Raw genomic sequence first — 17,676 nt, 5'->3', positions numbered from 1 at the left:
CCTTTACCATTTTAAGATGATAACTGACAAAATAATATTCTGTTTTGTCTTTAAATGGACCACTTGTATCATCTTAACGAGTTATGAACGGTTTAAAAACGTGTCAAATCATTAGTCTTTTCAGGAACAAAGAATCAAGTTTCATTGGAAATTAAGCTCATTTAAGTTTCCCTGCTGCATTAATAACAATAAAAATTCGTCTCACCAATGAAAAAAAAAGGCCTCACCAATGATTCGTCACCCTTCAATGGTTATTGTGTTATCATTCACATTTTATTGAATTTATCTATTGATAGCTTCTCATTAAGCTTCAATTTCAGAAAAGTTTATTCCTTTTTGACGTAAGTTGTCCAGATTGTTGGAAAGACAAAAAGCAAAGTGTTTATACTAAACAATACAATTGTAGACACAAGATACTGACAAATCACTTAAATCTCGAATCTTCCTGAATCACTCTCCAAAAAAGAGCTTTTGGTTGCATATTAAGACGGGAGACTCAAACATATTTTGAAAATTACATTTAATGCGTCGAAGATAACAGGTGAACATTTAAATCTTTTCGGAATACATTTCAACTATTATTTTGTTCTATTGTTCTTTTAATCCAGTCCAAGTGCAATTCAACTCTAACGTAGATATCGAGTGCATGAGGCCTCTTACATCTAAGGTTAATCAATGTTAATCCAGCAATCACCCAATTTTTTCGAACTTTGACCATTAACGGATCGCCACGATCAGGAAAACATACATCTTTTCGTCCTTCCAGGTAACCAGCACAAAAAAAGGAATCAGTGAGATTTTTTTTGACGACTTTTTTGAAAAATTCATCACAATCATCAGATCTGTCGATTGGCAACGTGGTTATGTGCATATTTGTAGATGTAGGTTTTTCCTGTCCTGGAACTTTAAGAATAAAGTAGCAAATTATTATTAATTGTTGTTATATATAAAAGTAAAGGAATCAATAACTCACTTAGTTTTTCGTAACCAGCAACTTTCCCATAGCAACCATGAAAAGTTTCATCTTCTCCAGGCTCTGGTAAACAAATTGGTTGGATATTCCGGCTGAACTGAACTGGTTCTTTCAATAATAAAAGGGCGATATTGTTCATGGATGGTTCAGAATTTATATCCGGATGGAAGTGCACTGCTTCCACTCCAATTGTTTTGTTGTTCCATTGGTCACCTAGAACAACTCGTATGGGTCCAAAAATATATGATATACATTAAACGTCAGTCATGACCCATCGATCTGCAATCAAAACACCACCACACATTGTGTAATGCACGGGTGGGTCATCATATTCTATTGAAGCGTAGAATGGTACTTTTCCTGGGTTAGTATCGCGACCGCAGACTTGATCAATTAATTCATTGTCATTAGATCGGAAAGTCGAGTTTGACTTTTCATGAGACAACGGGAGTCCATTTGAAATGATGGGTAATGTAAGCAACAAAAAAGATACAAATAAAGTCATTTTAAGTTGTTTTTGGGTTTATTTTGCTTATCTTTAAGCCAATTTTAAAACTCTTTTCAATATGATGATTAGAAAAGTCTAGAGAAAAAAAATAACGATTTATCGAAAATTAAAATTAAATCTCGATCGGTATTAACTCAATAATCAATAATGAAAAAATCCTTTACTTCTCGTGCACCCTTTAGTGTCCTCATCTTCGATCAACACTCGAATTTCTTCTGATAACTCACCTACTTGCTGTCCTTTTTTTATCTGTTGAGTCCTCGAGGTAACCATTAGGATATTCTTATTGATCATCTTTATCATAAAAGTCTTGCAATTCACTATTATAATTGTATTTCCTGCAACCTATTGGAATCCTTTACTCTGCTTGATGATGACACTAAATCTAGCTGTCCGAATATTTTGATATGATTCGTATTACTCTTGATCGCCTTCGAAAAAGATGTTGAAAGATAAGTTACCGACTGAAAAGATATTTTTACGCTAAAATTTAGTTTATTTATTACTTTATTACTTAATAATAGCACAATAACTTTGTCATTTAACTTTTCAAGAATATATGAAACTCTATAAATACAACATATCTTCATATGAATCATCTTCACCAAAAAACCAATTTGAATCTTTTCGGATTACATTGCAAATATTATTTTGTTCTATTGTTCTTTTAATCCAGTCCAAGTAAAATTCAACTCTAATGTAAATATCGAGTGCATGAGGCCTCTTACAGTCGTCGTTGCCCAATGTTAGCCCAGCAATTACCCAATGTTTTCGAACTTTGACCATGAACGGATCGCCACGATCAGGGAAACATGCATCTTTTCGTCTTTTCGGGTAACCAGCACAAAAAAAGGAATCAGTGATATTTTTTCCAATGTATTTTTTCAAAAATTTATCACAATCATCAGATCTGTCGATAGGCAACGTGGTTATATGCACATTTGTAAATGTAGGTACATCCTTTCCTATAACTTTAAGAATAAAGTAAGAAATTATTATTAATTATTGTTATTGCTAAAGTAACGGAATGAATAACTTACTTAGTTTTTCGTAACCAGCAACTTTCCCATAGCGACCATGGAAAGTTTCATCTTCTCCAGGTTCTGGTAAACAAATTGGTTGAATATTCCTACTAAACTGAACTGGTTCTTTCAATAATAAAAGGGCGATATTGTTCATGGGGCTTTCATGACTGAAATCTGGATGGATGTAAAAGTCTTTCACTCCAATTGTTTTGTTGTTCCATCGGTCACCTAAAACAACTCGCATGGGTCCCCAAATAAATGCTATACAATGTGCCTCAGTCAATATCCATCGATCAGCAATCAAAACACCACCACACATTGTGTAATGCACGTTTGGATAATCATATTCTATTGAAGCGTAGAATGGCACTTTTCCTGGGTTAGTATCGCGACCACAGACTTGATCCATAAATGTATTGTCATAAGATCGGAAAGTCGAGTTTGACTTTTCATGAAACAACTGCAGTCCATTTGAAATGATGGGTAATGTAAGCAACAAAAAAGATACAAATAAAGTCATTTTAAGTTTGACGAGAGAAAGATCAAGATGAGAACTGACAAACCTCTGCATGTATTGCCTTTAAATAGCAAGAACTTTAATCTTCTTTAAGAATTATAAACGGTTTATTTATTAGTTATTTCGTATTCTTCTTGGTCACCTTCATCTTTCAACCCATTTCAAATTCTCAAGTATGCCAGTATCATTCAGAAATAAATGGAAATTTTTCTTTCTTCAACAGACAATCTGAGAAGTTTATCTGTTCGAGCTTTGGTTAAGTTCTTTCAGGGCCTTATCCGTCCCTCTTCCATGGTCATTTACATTTAATTGATTTTATCTATTGATAGCTCATCATTAAGCACGATCTCAGAAAAGTTGACTATTTCGAAGTAAGTTGTCTAGACTGTTGGAGAGACAGAAAGCAAAGTGTAAATACTAAACATTATAATTGTAGACACAAGATACTGACGAATCATTTAAATCACTTACTTGGACAACGAGGCACCGATTTCCTTGGCTCCTGGATTCTCTAAAAGATTTCGACTACAAACAAAGACTTGCAAATTTTTCAGATTATTTAATGCTCGTCCTAATATTTTACCTCCAATTCCTAAACCATTATTATTGAGACGCAATATTTTCAAAGCTTAACAAATTAAATTTAATTCACGCACTCGAATACATATTATTTTAACTCAGCAATGCAGATAGTTTAATCCCGAATTTAAGTTCCTGTTGCATACCCACGGTGGCAAAATGATTCAAACTACTTCACATTGAGCAAGAAATAATTTCAAAAATACATTTCAACATTTTGTTTCTTGATTACAATTTTTACAGATCAATGAATGGTTAGTGATTTGTTCCCTTAATCTAGTTTAAGAAAAATCCTATTCTAGTGTAAACACGGGGTAAATCAGGATTCGTACATTCATCTTTACTGGATACAATTCCAACAATTATCTAATATCGACCATCAATGGACTACCAATCATAAAAGTCATCATAATAATATCAACTCCATCAACTTGCTCATCTCCAAGTTCAACAAATTCAAAAGATGGCGTATCTCGACGAGAGCATTTATTAAAACAACTTGAAACTGTAGAAGCTATGACTATCTAAGAGAAAGCCAAACTCTATTGATTCAGCTATCTTGTTGGGTTGAACTAATCTAATAAATTGATAAAAAGTCTTTAAAATTCACAATTGTATTTTCCAGAACCTATCGAAATCTTCTGCTTCCTTCTTCTTTCCCTTAAAGAACACAAAAATTTACATTATGATGCAATCGGCGATAGCTATTCGCATGTTCTACTATGATTTTTATTACTTTAATAATGGATTTTAAGATGAGAATTGACAAAATAATATTCTGTTTTTTCTTTAAATAGCGACCACTCTAATCACCTTATCGAACTATGAAGGGTTTGAAAACAAGTCAAATTATTATTTTTTCAGAAACAAAGAATCAAGTTTTATCGGAAATTAGCCTCATGCAAGTTTCCCTGTTGCATTTGTAACAATAGGAACTCTTCCAAGAGAATTTTTCAAACATCGACTTTTTTCAAACGACAACAGTAATTAGTTAATAATAAATGAACCTCAAGTCTCCTGGATCCATCTTCACTCTTGATCTAATTCGAATATAATAATAAAGCTTGAGCTGAGGCACAAGAAGACGCTTTCTTAATCAATCTTTTGATTTTCTGGTAAACTAGAAGTCGATTGATTAAATCCATCAGTATTTTCACGTTCATCATTTCGATTATAAAATGTAGATGACGATATTGTTGATGTCTCTCTCCATCAAAAGCAGCCCTTAACAAAACTACATGAAGATGCAGAACACTAAAAGGTGTACTTGATGATTTAACTGAAGATATCTAACGATGCTATCCAAATGTTTCGATAAGATTCGTATTCTTCTTGGTCACCTTCATCTTCCCTTAGGAAAAGATATCGAAGGATAAATTAACAATTAGTTCAGCATTTTTCGATTGAATACTTAATCTAATATCAAAGTGACTTTATCATTCAGCTAGCCAAGAATATATGAACAATTATCTTTATCAAAAACATTGCTACTCAAGCTTAACGTAAGACCAGTAAAGTTTTTTGAGGACCAGTAAAATCATTGACACTGAGGTCTAGTTCAACCAAACGAGCAGAAGAAGATTGAATACCTTTCATCAATGATCGAACAACTAGGGATAACATCACACCAAAGACGAGTTATGTAACAAAATTATCGTTATTGGAATTAGATCATAAGATTGGACAATCAAGAGACGGAAGACTTTAACCTCATTATTATATACTTATACTGTATGAAAGAAAAAAGGTGAACATTTGTTTCTCAATATTTTCAAAATACATTGAAGCTAATTTTTTCTTCATTCAATTTATACAGATAAAAAACTATAAACTAAAATAACTGATAAATTGTCTTTAAAATCCATTCCGAGAAAAATCCAACTCTGATGTAAGTATCAGGTAAATCACGCTTCGTGCAGCTTATGAAATTCAATGCAATTCCAGCAAGTACTTTAGGTTTGGGTTTGGGCTCAAAACAGCGAAGTCAAATAAAGTCACATTTTATTTTTACGTTTTTCTCATTGACGATGGTTTTTCATCAAGAATTTGAGTCTTTAAATATGGATTGAATTTATTGTATTTCAGTGAAAAATTACGATCAGTCATGATCGGGGTTCCACTTGTTTAGGTAAACAAAGGTTACGATAGTTTATGTTTAAGTTCCCCTGTTGCATCTGTAGCAGTAGGAATTCGTCCAATAGAAAATATGAAGAATCGACTTGAACTTTTTCCAAATGACCACGACAATTAGTTAATTGACCTCTTAAATCTCCTGGATCCATCACCACTCTTGATCAAACCTAAGTGAGATACAACAACAGATAATGTAACAAAGCTTGCGCTTATTCATGAGAAGACCCTTTCTCAATCAATCTTTTAAAACATTTTCTTGTAAACCAGAAGTCGATGCATTAAAGCCTTTATTAGTATTTTTCTAAAAAGTTGAACCCAATTGATCTAAAGTAATAGTTTCCTCATCTTCGACCAACACTCGAATTTCTTCTGATAACTCACTACTCGCGGTCCTCCTGTATTTGTTGAGTCCTCGAGGTAACCATCAGGATATTCGCATTGATCATCTTTATCACAAAAGTCTTGAAATTCACTAATATAATTGTATTTCCTTCAACCTATTGGAATCCTTTACTCTCTTCTCCGTCCCTTCCCAAAGAGCTGCTTGATGATGGCACTAAATCTAGCTGTCCGAATATTTTGATATGATTCGTATTACTATCTCTAAGCTTCTTAATGAGCCTTAAACGGTTTAAAAAGTCAAATTATTAACAGATCAATATGTATTCAATAACTAAACGGTTCTGTACCTTTTTAGTTAAAACTCTTATAGCTAAGCTTGTTTTAAATAAACCTTGCGAGCTGAAGGCAAAACGCGTCCCGTTTTCTACATTACGATATTTTCTATGGGCATAATTTTAGAGCTAAAAGAGTAAAAGAGCTTTTACCAACTAAACAGTTATCATCATTTTCATCTCAATATTGTGATAATCTTATATTTTCCCCACTTATTTCAGCAGAAATAAACCTTAACTCCCTTTGGAAGTCGATTCATAAAATCCTTCAGTATTAATTTAACGAAAGAAAAACATAATTGATCTGAAGTAGTTTCTTCATCTTCCGCCAACTCCCGCGAAATACCTCATTACTCATATCTCATCTATTTGCGGTTCACCTGTATCTGTTGAGTCCTCGAGTTAATCATAGGGATATTTTTCTATTCTTCTTCATCTTTCCCGAGAGAAAGATGTTTAATGATAAATTATATTTTAATTATCAATTTTGATTGAATACTTATTCTAATACTCGTCATGAACAGTTATCTTAACTATACATTGTTACTCACAGATAAAACATGATTGGCATCATTGACTTAATATGCATTCGAATGCGCGAATTCGTATTGATATGCGAAGCTTTGAAAATATTGCGTCTAAATAATAATGGTTTAGGAATTACGAGAGGTAAATTATAAGAAGAGCATTGACTAATCTAAAAGTTTGCAAGTCTTTGTGAGCGGTAAAACAGTCGGGACACCAAGAAATATCTCAAAAGGAAATAATTTATTTGGAATCTAGGCTTTATCAGAAGCTATCAAGAAGAAAATATGAGTCATAATGACCGTCTTAGGTGCATTTGGTGAAGTCATCAGCAAAAACTAAACCAAAGTTCATCTTCTTCGCGCTCTGAAAAATGGGTTGATTATATTATTGAACTCCACTGGTTCATTCAATAATAACAGAGTGATATCGTTCTCGAGTGTCTTTTGATTCAAATTGGGATTGAAAGTTACTTTATCCTTCAATTTGTAAAGAATATATGAAAATATATTTTAGCCCAAAACATTGCAACTCAGATTTCATGTTAGACAATTTTTTTCGAGGAGTCGTCAAGTACGTTAACTAATAGAGCACCAACTTGTTCATCTCTCGAGACAAATACTGAAATTCCTTTAAATTAATCAAAGCTTGTCTCGAAATTTCCCCTCAGCCAATTCCTAAACCATTATTATTGAGACTTAATAGCTATCGGATGAAGAAATTGAAAATTTGAATCGTTTCAACTATTTTTTCTTTATTTTGTTTATTTAAATTTAGCAAGATTAAAGATACAAACTATAATAACTAGTAAACTGTTCTTTTAATCCAGTCCAAGTAAAATCCTACACTAAGGTAAATGTGGGGTGAAAATGGCTTCTTACAGCCTATTTTATTAGTTGAAATTCCAGCAAGTATCCAATGATTCTCAACGTTGACCAGCAACGGATTGCCATACCCAGGAAAACATACAGGTTTTACATCTACCGGGTAACGAGCACACAGAGCCAACTCAGGGTAAACTGATTTCTTGTAGCCAGCTTTTGCGTATGGTTCCCAACAATCAGCAGATTTCATGATCGGCGAACTGGTTAATTGCATATTTGTCGGCAATTTTCTCTCTGTTTGATCTTAAAGAATAAGGGGACAAATAATTATTGGTATTATATTAATGAAGAAAAAGAATAAATAACCCACTTAATTTTTCCCATACAGCCAAGGTTCCATTGCGACCATAAAAAGTTTCGTCTTGTCCAGGCTCTGGTAAACAAATTGGTTGGATATTCCCACTGAATTCAACTGGTTCTTTCAATAATAAAAGAGCGATATTGTTTGCGTGTGTTAGACGATTAAAATCCGGATGGATGTAACTTTTTTCAACTCCAATTGTTTTGTTGTTCCATTCGTCACCTAAAACAACTTGTATGGGTCCAAAAACACTGAATGTACAATGGGCCGTAGTCAAGACCCATCTCCTTGCAATTAAAACACCACTACACTTTTTGCAATGAAATTTTCCACCATTCACTTCTATTGAAGCGTAGAATGGCACTTGTCCGGGGATGGTATCGCGACCACAGACCTGATCAGTCAATTCATTGTCATAATATTGAGAAGTAAATTGTGACTTTTCATTAGATAACTGGAGTCCACATGAAATTATGGGTAATGTAAGCAGCAAGAAAGATACAAATAAAGTCATTTTAAGTTTGACGAGAGAAAGATCAAGATGAGAACTGACAAAACGACTTTTCTTGTACTGCCTTTAAATAGGACAAAACTTTAATCTTCTTAAATAGTCATAAACAGTTTAAATGAGTCAAATTATTCATCCACTTCGGAAATCAAGAATAAAACTCTATTGGTTATTATTTGAACAATTTCATTAGATTTTGTTTAGATCAAAGAGTAATATGTATTACTTTTTGGTTAAGATGATATAAATATCATTTCGGATGAATGATATTTTAACTGATTTAAATCATAGTGATAATGATGGACATGATTTTGAAGAAGAAGAAGAATATGAAGATGAAAATGACGATATTCATGATGTTTCCCTTCATCATAAAGATAAGCTTCAACATACTCATAGAATTTTCAATTCATCTTGTAAATCAGAAAAGTCATCTACAACTCCATCAACTTGCTCATCCCCAAGCTCAACAAAAAATTGAAAAGATGGCTCATCTCGACGAGAGCATCAAACGAAACTTGAGGCTATAGAGGCTATGATTGCCAAAAAGAAAGGCAAAGTCCACTGATTCAGCCATCTTGTTAGGTTAAACTAATTTAACTTTTTCTATTCATAAAAAGTCTTATAAATTCACAATTGTATTATATTTCCCTGAACCTATTGGAATCCTTTTCTCTCTTCTCCTTCCCTTCTCTTTAGCCCTTAAAGAACACAAAAATCTACTTTATGATGCAATCGACGATAGCTGTTCGTATGTTTTGCTATGATTTTTATTACTTTAATGATTGATTTCAAGGGTATCAAAAAACCACTGGTTGTTTTTTTACCACTGACTTTTGCTTCAATTTTGAATAAGTTTGACTTAATCGATTGACTCAATAATTTTAAGGACACAAGAGCATCGATATAGGTGTATGTAGACCATTTGCTGACTCAATCGGAGTTAATTAACTATAATTAATTAGCTTAGCAATATCCATAGAAAGGACTTTTTTGAAATTTAATGCGTCGAAGACAACAGGTGAACATTCAAATCTTTTCGGGCTACATTTCAACTAATATTTTGTTCGATTGTTCTTTTAATCCAGTCCAAGTAAAATTCAACTCTAACGTAAACATCGAGTGCATGAGGCCTCTTACAGTCGTCGTTGCCCGATGTGAGCCCAGCAATTACACAATGTTTTCGAACTTTTACCATGAACGGATCGCCACGATCAGGAAAACATGCATCTTTTCGTCTTTTCGGGTAACCAGCACAAAAAAAGGAATCAGTGATATTTTTTCCATTTCCAAGATCACAATCATCAGATCTGTCGATAGGCAAACTGGTTATATGCACATTTAAAGGTGTAGGTTTTCCCTCGGTTATATCTTTAAGAATAAAGTAACAAATTATTATTAATTATTGTTACATATAAAAGTAAAGGAATGAATAACTCACTTAGTTTTTGTCGGCCAGCAACTGTCCCATAGCGACCATGGAAAATTTCATCTTCTCCAGGTTCTGGTAAACAAATTGGTTGGATATTCTTACTGAACTGAACTGGTTCTTTCAATAATAGAAGGGCGATATTGTTCATAGGTGTTTTACGACCTAAATCCGGATGGGAGTAAATGTCATGCACTCCAATTGTTTTGTTGTTCCATTGGTCACCTAGAACAACTCGCATGGGTCCCCAAATAGTTGATATACAATAAGCCTCAGTCAAGACCCATCGATCTGCAATCAAAACACCACTGCACATTGTGTAATGGCCGTTTGGATCATCATATTCTATCGAAGCGTAGAATGGCACTTGTCCTGGAATAGTATCGCGACCACAGACTCGATCAATCAATTGATTGTCATAATATTGGGAATTGGATTGTGACTTTTCATGAGACAATGGGAGTCCATTTGAAACGATGGGTAATGTAAGCAACAAAAGAGATACAAATAAAGTCATTTTAAGTTAGACGAGAGAAAGATGAAGATGAGAACTGACAAAACAAATCTTGTCGTTTTGTCTTTAAGTAGCAAGCTTTAATCTTCTTAACGAATCCTAAATGGTTTAAAAGACAGTCAAATAATTAAACCTTCTAAGAATCAAGAATTAAACTCTATTGGTTTTTATTTGAACGATTTCATTACATTATATCATAAATAGCGTTGCGGATGTTTGGTCGTTTAATTGATTCAAATCATAGTGATAATGCTGGGAATGATTTTGAAAAAGAATAATAATAATATGAGAATGAAAATATGAGTCATAATGACCGTCTTAGGTGCACTTTGTGAGGTTATGAAATTTTGACTTTTTCGGGCTCTGAAAAATGGGTTGAATATATTATTGAACTCAACTGGTTCATTCAATAATAACAGAGTGATATCGTTCTCGAGTGTCTTTTGAGCGAAATCGAGATTGAAAGTTATTTTATCCTTCAATTTGTAAAGAATATATGAAAATATATTTTAACCCAAAACATTGCTACTCAGATACCATGTTAGACAAGTTTTTCAAGGATTCGCCAAGTACGTTAACTAATAGAGCACCAACTTGTTCATCTCTCGAGACAGACTGAAATTTCTTTAAATTAATCAAAGCTCGTAATTTCGAAATTTCACCTCAGCCAATTCCTAGACCACTATTATTGAGACTTAATAGCTATCGGATAAAAAAGGTGAAAATACATTAGTGGCAAATACATTTCAACGGATAAACTCTTTATTTAATTTCAGCAAGATCAAAGGTAAATTTATAATAGCTAGCAAACTGTTCTTTTAATCCAGTTCAAGTAAAATCCTACGCTTAGATAAATGTGGGGTGAAAATGGCTTCTCACAGTCTATGATATCCATTGAAATCCCAACAAATTCCAATATTGGGAATTGGATTGTGACTTTTCATGAGACAACGGGAGTCCATTTGAAACGATGGGTAATGTAAGCAACAAAAAAGATACAAATAAAGTCATTTTTAGTTAGACGAGATGCAAATCAAGATGAGAATTGGCAAAACGACTCTCCTTGTTTTGCCTTTGGATAGCAAGAACTTTAATCTTCTCGAAGAGTCATAAACGGTTTAAAATGATTCAAATCATTCATCCTTTCTGGGAACCAAGAGTCAAACTTTATTGGTTATTATTTGAACAATTTCATTAGATTCCGTTTTCTGAGGGATATATTTGTATAATTTCGGATGAATGATCCTTTAAATACCATATTGATGCTGTTTCCCTCCATCAAAAAGATGAACAACAACAGATTGAAAGAATTTTCAATGCATATAAATCTAGCTTCAAAAAAGAGCTTTTGATTGCGTATTAAGACGTGAGACTCAAACAATTTGTGAAAATTACATTTAATGCGTAAAAGACAACAGGTGAACATTCAAATCTTTTCGGACTACATTTCATATATTATTTTGTTCTATTGTTCTTTTAATCCAGTCCAAGTAAAATCCAACTCTAATGTAAATATCGAGTGCATGAGGCCTCTTACATCTGGGGTTAATCAATGTGATTCCAGCAATTACCCAATGTTTTCGAACTTTGACCATGAACGGATCGCCACGATCAGGGAAACATCCCTCTTTTCGTCTTTTCGGGTAACCAGCACAAAATAAGGAATCAGTGATATTTTTTCCAATGTATTTTTTGAAAAATTTATCACAATCATCAGATCTGTCGATAGGCAACGTGGTTATATGCACATTTGAAGATGTAGGTTTTTTCTCTCTTCGAACTTTAAGAATAAAGTAACAGATTATTATTAATTATTGTTATATATGAAAGTAAAGGAATGAATAACTCACTTAGTTTTTGTCGGCCAGCAACTGTCCCATAGCGATTATGAAAAGTTTCATCTTCTCCAGGTTCTGGTAAACAAATTGGTTGGATATTCTCACTGAACTGAACTGGTTCTTTCAATAATAAAAGGGCGATATTGTTCATGGGTGTTTCGGGAGTGAAATCCGGATGGAAGTGCGCTGCTTCTACTCCAATAGTTTTGTTGTTCCATTCGTCACCTAAAACAACTCGCATGGGTCCCCAAATAGTTGATATACAATAAGTCTCAGTCAAGACCCATCGATCTGCAATCAAAACGCCACTACACATTGTGTAATGGCCGGTTATATCGCCATTTTGTATTGAAGCGTAGAATGGCACTTTTCCTGGGTTAGTATCGCGACCGCAGACTCGATCAATCAATTGATTGTCATAATATTGGGAATTGGATTGTGACTTTTCATGAGACAACTGGAGTCCATTTGAAATGATGGGTAATGTAAGCAACAAAAAAGATACAAATAAAGTCATTTCAAGTTTGACGAGAGAAAGATCAAGATGAGAACTGACAAAACGACTTTTCTTGTTTTGCCTTTAAATAGCAAGAACTTTAATCTTCTTGAAAAGTTATAAACGGTTTATTCATTAGTTGTTTCGTATTCTTTCAGGTCACTTTCATCTTTTCAGAGTAGAAGATTCCGTAAGATAAATTAACAATTAGTTTATCATTTTTGGGTTGAATGCTCACACTAATATCAAAGTTGACCTGTTAAAGCTTTGGCTTGCTTTTTCTCAAGGCTGTACCAATGATTTGTCCCCCTTCAATGGCCATTTAAGTTTCTTATTGATAACTTCTGATAAAGCTTGGATTCTAGTCAAGTTTCAAAACATTTTGAGGCATTTCTATGTGCCATAATTTGTCCAGGCTGTTAAAGAGTCAGTGAGCAAACACGTGCTGAATGCTAAACAGGAGTCGCAAAATACTGACAGATCACTTGCTTAGACAAAATGGCACCGATCTCTCAAACCCCTGGATTCTCGACTCGTTTCGACCACAAACAAAGACTTCAAGCTTTTAGATTTTCAATGCTCAACCTAAAATTTAATTTCTTCAGTTCCGAAACCATTATCAGATTATGTATTGAGACGTTATATTTTCAAATCTTCCTGAATCACTCTCCAAAAAATGAGTTTATGATTGCATACCAAGACGGCAGACTCAAACATATAATAAAAATTATATTTAATGTACTAAAGACAAAAGGTGAAAATTTAAATCATTTCAAAATACATTTCAACTATTATTTTGTTCTATTGTTCTTTTAATCCAGTCCAAGTAAAATCCAACTCTAATGCAAGTAAAAAGTGAGTCCACGTTGTGCAATGTATTAATACCAGCAAGTACCCAATTTTTTTCAACTTTGACCATCAACGGATCGCCAGGCCATGAAATACGTGAATAAAATCGTATATATCCTTTAGGAAAACCAGAGCACAAAAAGGACTCAGGGTTAATTGTTTCGTTGACTGCAGCTTTTCCGGGAAATCTTTGACAATAATCATATCTCATGATCGGCGGAGTGGTTATTTGCATAGTGTTAAGTAATTTTCTCCCATATACATCTTTAAAATAAAGGAATGTAAATGTTAGTTGTTTCGTATGAATAAAGTAAAGGAATAAATGACTCACTTAGTTTCATCCCGAGACCCAATGTTCCATTGCGACCATAAAAAGTTTCATCTTCTCCAGGCTCTGGTAAACAAATTGGTTGGATACTCCTACTGAACTGAACTGGATCTTCCAATAATAAAAGGGCGATATTGTTTTCGAGTGTTCGACGATTAAAATCCGGATGGACGTAAATTGCTTCCACTCCAATTGTTTTGTTGTTCAATTGGTCACCTAATACAACTCGTATGGTTCCAGAGATATTGTATGTGCATTGGGCCGCAGTCAAGACCCATCGATTTGAAATTAAAACACCACCACACTTTTTATGTTTGGACATATTGAAAAATTTTGAATGAACTTCATAACGAATCACTTCTACCGTAGCGTAGAATGGCACTTGGTCTGGGAGAGTATCGCGACCGCAGACTTGGTTAATCGATTCATTGTCATAAGATCGGAATATATCGTAAAAAGTCGATTGTAACTTTTCATGAGACAATGGGAGTCCATTTGAAATAATGGGTAATGTAAGCAACAAAAAAGATACAAATAAAATCATTTTAAGTTTGACGAGAGAAAGATCAAGATGAGAACTGACAAAACGACTTTTCTTGTTTTGCCTTTAAACACACGAACTTTAATCTTCTTGAAAAGTTATAAACGGTTTAAAAACAATTCATATTATTAATCCTTTCAGGAATAAATTTTTACTGGAAATTAAACCCGATCACACACCGTCCAGTTACCATGCTTCTTTCAATCAACGGCCTTTTTCATTCTCTTCACCCTCATCACTGTATTCATCACTGAACACATGGAATCGTAGACCGGCGAGTCCATCACTCTGGACTCCAGATGAACCACTCAGATCCCGATTTCGTCCTCAGCGTGACCAAAGGCGACCATTTTTTTATTCTAGCTTGACACAAAGCTCTTCAGATCCACAAGTCAAACTTCATTTGGGTGACAATGTTGGTGAAATTTACCGTAATTTAGGAGAACGTTCATTCTTTACATCAGATTCAAGCAAGATTTTGCCTTCTCGAACAAATCAAAAGTTTGATGAAATGTTCAAAACCTCAACACCAAGTCTTTTCTTGTCTAGTGATTTGCATGTGGACGAATCTGTTGATCCAATTGTCATCGCTAGCAATAGTCGATCACCTGGAAGCTGGCGTGATGTTCCTGATCGTAGGTTTGGAGAGTTTCGGAATAAGCCAGCACGATTAGTATCTAGACAAAGATCTCAGACAAATGGTAAAGTTGCAAACTTTGACGGATCAACTGCAGAATCAGATGAAACACGACAAGAGTAAAAGGTTTTGAATTTCCTGATCCATTGCTCCTTGATATAAAATGTATCTTGATTTATATATTTTTAAATATTTCATCTCTTTTGTAAGATTAAAACCACTTGCTTCTTCAATTAAGTTGTGATTTTTATTATTCGCAAATGTGTTGAAGTTGGCGGCTTATCATTTTTCAAAACCAATCTTAATTTCTTTCAAACACCGTGTAACAGTCTTTGCTGAAGTCAAGTAACGACTGAGGTTTTTTTCGTTCCTAGAAATTTAATTTTGAACAAGCGTCTAGCGAACTTAAATTTTATTAAGTGCCTCACTTTTAGATTGAATACCTACTCTAATATCACAGTGACTCTATCTACTCGTCAAGAACATATAAACAATTATTTTCAATTAAAACATTGCTATGCAGATAAAACGATAACGATAAACGTTAAACGATAAAACAGATAAAAGTCAGTAAAGTTTTTTGATGAATGGCCAAATATTAATATTAATACGTTAACTAATAGATTAACAACTTATTCACCTCCGATCTACTATTGACGTCAAGTCATTTCAACCTCTCAAGTATGCCAGTATTATTCATGGCTTCCAAAATGAATAAGAATCCTCCTTTCTTCAGTAGACAATCTGAGAAGTTGACCCCATGAGACATTTGGAGTCCATTTGAAGATTAGTCTGCGAAGTTTAAAAGCACAGTAACTTTATCATTTAACTTTTCAAGAATATATGAGATTCTATATACAACATATCTTTATATGAATTATCTTCACCAAAAACATTGCCACTCAAAATTAATGTTAAGCCAGTAAATCACTCTCCAAAAAAGAGCTTTCGATTGCATATTGAGACGGGAGACTCAAACATATTTTGAAAATCACATTTAATGCGTTAAAGACAACAGGTGAACATTCAAATCTTTTCGGAATACATTTCAAATATTATTTTGTTTTATTGTTCTTTTAATCCAGTCCAAGTAAAATTCAACTCTAACGTAAATATCCGGTGCATGAGGCCTCTTACAGCTCATGCTAGAAAATGTGATTCCAGCAATTACCCAATGTTTTCGAACTTTGACCATGAACGGATCGCCACTATCAGGAAAACATGCATCTTTTCGTCTTTTCGGGTAACCAGCACAGAAAAAGGAATTAGTGATATTTTTTCCAAAAACTTTTTCAAAAACTCCAATAGCACAATCATCAGATCTGTCGATAAGCAAACTGGTTATATGCACATTTAAAGGTGTAGGTTTTCTTTCGGTCATATCTTTGAGAATAAAGTAACAAATTATTATTAATTATTGTTTTCGTTATAAACGTAAAGGAATGAATAACTCACTTAGTTTTTGCCGGCCAGCAACTGTTGCATAGCGACCATGAAAAGTTTCATCTTCTCCAGGCTCTGGTAAACAAATTGGTTGGATACTCCTACTGAACTGAACTGGTTCTTTCAATAATAAAAGGACGATATTGTTCATAGGATTTCCAGGGCTGAAATCTGGATGGGGGTAAATGTCATGCACTCCAATTGTTTTGTTGTTCCATTCGTCACCTAAAATAACTCGCATGGGTCCCCAAATAGATGCTATACAATAAGTCTCAGTCAATATCCATCGATCAGCAATCAAAACACCACTACACATTGTGTAATGGCCGGTCGGATCATCTACTCCTATTGAAGCGTAGAATGGCACTTTTCCTGGGTTAGTATCGCGACCACAGACTTGATCAATCAATTGATTGTCATAATATTGGGAATTGGATTGTAACTTTTCATGAGACAATGGGAGTCCAATTGAAATGATGGGTAACGAAAGCAACAAAAAAGATACAAATAAAGTCATTTTAAGTTAGACGAGATGAAGATGAGAATGAGAAATGACAAAACGACTCTTGTATGGTCTTTAAATACCGAGCACTTTAATCTTCTTGGAGAGTCATAAACGGTTTAAAAACAATTCATATTATTAATCCTTTCAGGAATAAATTTTTACTGGGAATTAAACCCGTTCAAGTGTCCCTGCTGCATCTGTAGCAATAGGAATTCGTCCAAGAGAAGAGAGTAAAGCATCGACTTGAACTTTTTTCAAATAACCACGACAATTAGTCAACCCAATCAATGGACCTCTTAAGTTTCGTGTTTTTTTCGTGGTATCCTTCTGCACTCTTGATCAAACCCAAGTGAGATAATAAAGCTTGAGCTGATTCATAAGAAGGTCCTTTCTCAATTAATCTTTTTGATTAGCAAATCAGACTCTTTTAAAACATTTTATGGTAAACTAGAAGTGAACGTAAGTTTTC

At 33.9% G+C, this 17,676-nt stretch overlaps 6 protein-coding genes across 6 annotated transcripts; all 6 read right to left on the bottom strand.

The window, feature by feature from the left end:
* Positions 1-1,943: 1,943 nt before the first annotated feature.
* Positions 1,944-3,865, bottom strand: LOC107369921 (serine protease 33-like). Its single transcript, XM_089270162.1, has 2 exons — positions 2,522-3,865; positions 1,944-2,452 (listed from the first exon to the last, which is right to left on the bottom strand). Exons 1-2 carry the CDS (start codon positions 3,075-3,077, stop codon positions 2,049-2,051), a joined length of 960 nt encoding a protein of 319 aa, XP_089126288.1. The 5' UTR covers positions 3,078-3,865; the 3' UTR covers positions 1,944-2,048.
* Positions 3,866-7,600: 3,735 nt separating this feature from the next.
* Positions 7,601-8,907, bottom strand: LOC149094884 (chymotrypsinogen B-like). Its single transcript, XM_089266785.1, has 2 exons — positions 8,129-8,907; positions 7,601-8,061 (listed from the first exon to the last, which is right to left on the bottom strand). The coding sequence occupies exons 1-2, from the start codon at positions 8,631-8,633 to the stop codon at positions 7,739-7,741; spliced, it is 828 nt and encodes a 275-aa protein (XP_089122911.1). The 5' UTR covers positions 8,634-8,907; the 3' UTR covers positions 7,601-7,738.
* Positions 8,908-9,543: 636 nt separating this feature from the next.
* LOC149094883 (tryptase-like) lies at positions 9,544-10,582 on the bottom strand. Its single transcript, XM_089267740.1, has 2 exons — positions 10,069-10,582; positions 9,544-9,998 (listed from the first exon to the last, which is right to left on the bottom strand). Exons 1-2 carry the CDS (start codon positions 10,571-10,573, stop codon positions 9,679-9,681), a joined length of 825 nt encoding a protein of 274 aa, XP_089123866.1. The 5' UTR covers positions 10,574-10,582; the 3' UTR covers positions 9,544-9,678.
* A 1,398-nt stretch (positions 10,583-11,980) lies between these two features.
* On the bottom strand, positions 11,981-12,788 carry LOC107369837 (venom protease-like). Its single transcript, XM_089268654.1, has 2 exons — positions 12,421-12,788; positions 11,981-12,350 (listed from the first exon to the last, which is right to left on the bottom strand). The coding sequence occupies exons 1-2, from the start codon at positions 12,722-12,724 to the stop codon at positions 12,019-12,021; spliced, it is 636 nt and encodes a 211-aa protein (XP_089124780.1). The 5' UTR covers positions 12,725-12,788; the 3' UTR covers positions 11,981-12,018.
* A 576-nt stretch (positions 12,789-13,364) lies between these two features.
* LOC107369806 (chymotrypsinogen B-like) lies at positions 13,365-14,826 on the bottom strand. Its single transcript, XM_015937781.3, has 2 exons — positions 14,085-14,826; positions 13,365-14,017 (listed from the first exon to the last, which is right to left on the bottom strand). Exons 1-2 carry the CDS (start codon positions 14,623-14,625, stop codon positions 13,689-13,691), a joined length of 870 nt encoding a protein of 289 aa, XP_015793267.1. The 5' UTR covers positions 14,626-14,826; the 3' UTR covers positions 13,365-13,688.
* A 1,240-nt stretch (positions 14,827-16,066) lies between these two features.
* On the bottom strand, positions 16,067-17,665 carry LOC149094882 (chymotrypsinogen B-like). Its single transcript, XM_089270165.1, has 2 exons — positions 16,715-17,665; positions 16,067-16,642 (listed from the first exon to the last, which is right to left on the bottom strand). Exons 1-2 carry the CDS (start codon positions 17,217-17,219, stop codon positions 16,308-16,310), a joined length of 840 nt encoding a protein of 279 aa, XP_089126291.1. The 5' UTR covers positions 17,220-17,665; the 3' UTR covers positions 16,067-16,307.
* Positions 17,666-17,676: the final 11 nt, after the last annotated feature.

The sequence above is a fragment of the Tetranychus urticae genome, chromosome 1 (genome assembly GCF_039701765.1).
Source record: "Tetranychus urticae isolate SD_2017Ah chromosome 1, NJAU_TeUrti_SD_1.0, whole genome shotgun sequence".
Lineage (NCBI taxonomy): Eukaryota > Metazoa > Arthropoda > Arachnida > Trombidiformes > Tetranychidae > Tetranychus > Tetranychus urticae.
The sequence above is the reverse complement of the archived record's forward strand: the minus strand, read 5'-3'. Positions and strand labels throughout refer to the sequence as shown.

Coding starts and splice junctions, on each gene's coding strand:
- LOC107369806 (XM_015937781.3), bottom strand. CDS start 14,625: ATGATTTTATTTGTATCTTTTTTGTTGCTTACATTACCCATTATTTCA. Junction 14,018..14,084: donor GGGTCTCGGGATGAAACTAA/GTGAGTCATTTA, acceptor TTTATTTTAAAG/ATGTATATGGGAGAAAATTA.
- LOC107369837 (XM_089268654.1), bottom strand. CDS start 12,724: ATGTGTAGTGGCGTTTTGATTGCAGATCGATGGGTCTTGACTGAGACT. Junction 12,351..12,420: donor TGCTGGCCGACAAAAACTAA/GTGAGTTATTCA, acceptor TTATTCTTAAAG/TTCGAAGAGAGAAAAAACCT.
- LOC149094883 (XM_089267740.1), bottom strand. CDS start 10,573: ATGACTTTATTTGTATCTCTTTTGTTGCTTACATTACCCATCGTTTCA. Junction 9,999..10,068: donor TGCTGGCCGACAAAAACTAA/GTGAGTTATTCA, acceptor TTATTCTTAAAG/ATATAACCGAGGGAAAACCT.
- LOC149094884 (XM_089266785.1), bottom strand. CDS start 8,633: ATGACTTTATTTGTATCTTTCTTGCTGCTTACATTACCCATAATTTCA. Junction 8,062..8,128: donor GGCTGTATGGGAAAAATTAA/GTGGGTTATTTA, acceptor TTATTCTTTAAG/ATCAAACAGAGAGAAAATTG.
- LOC107369921 (XM_089270162.1), bottom strand. CDS start 3,077: ATGCAGAGGTTTGTCAGTTCTCATCTTGATCTTTCTCTCGTCAAACTT. Junction 2,453..2,521: donor TGCTGGTTACGAAAAACTAA/GTAAGTTATTCA, acceptor TTATTCTTAAAG/TTATAGGAAAGGATGTACCT.
- LOC149094882 (XM_089270165.1), bottom strand. CDS start 17,219: ATGACTTTATTTGTATCTTTTTTGTTGCTTTCGTTACCCATCATTTCA. Junction 16,643..16,714: donor TGCTGGCCGGCAAAAACTAA/GTGAGTTATTCA, acceptor TTATTCTCAAAG/ATATGACCGAAAGAAAACCT.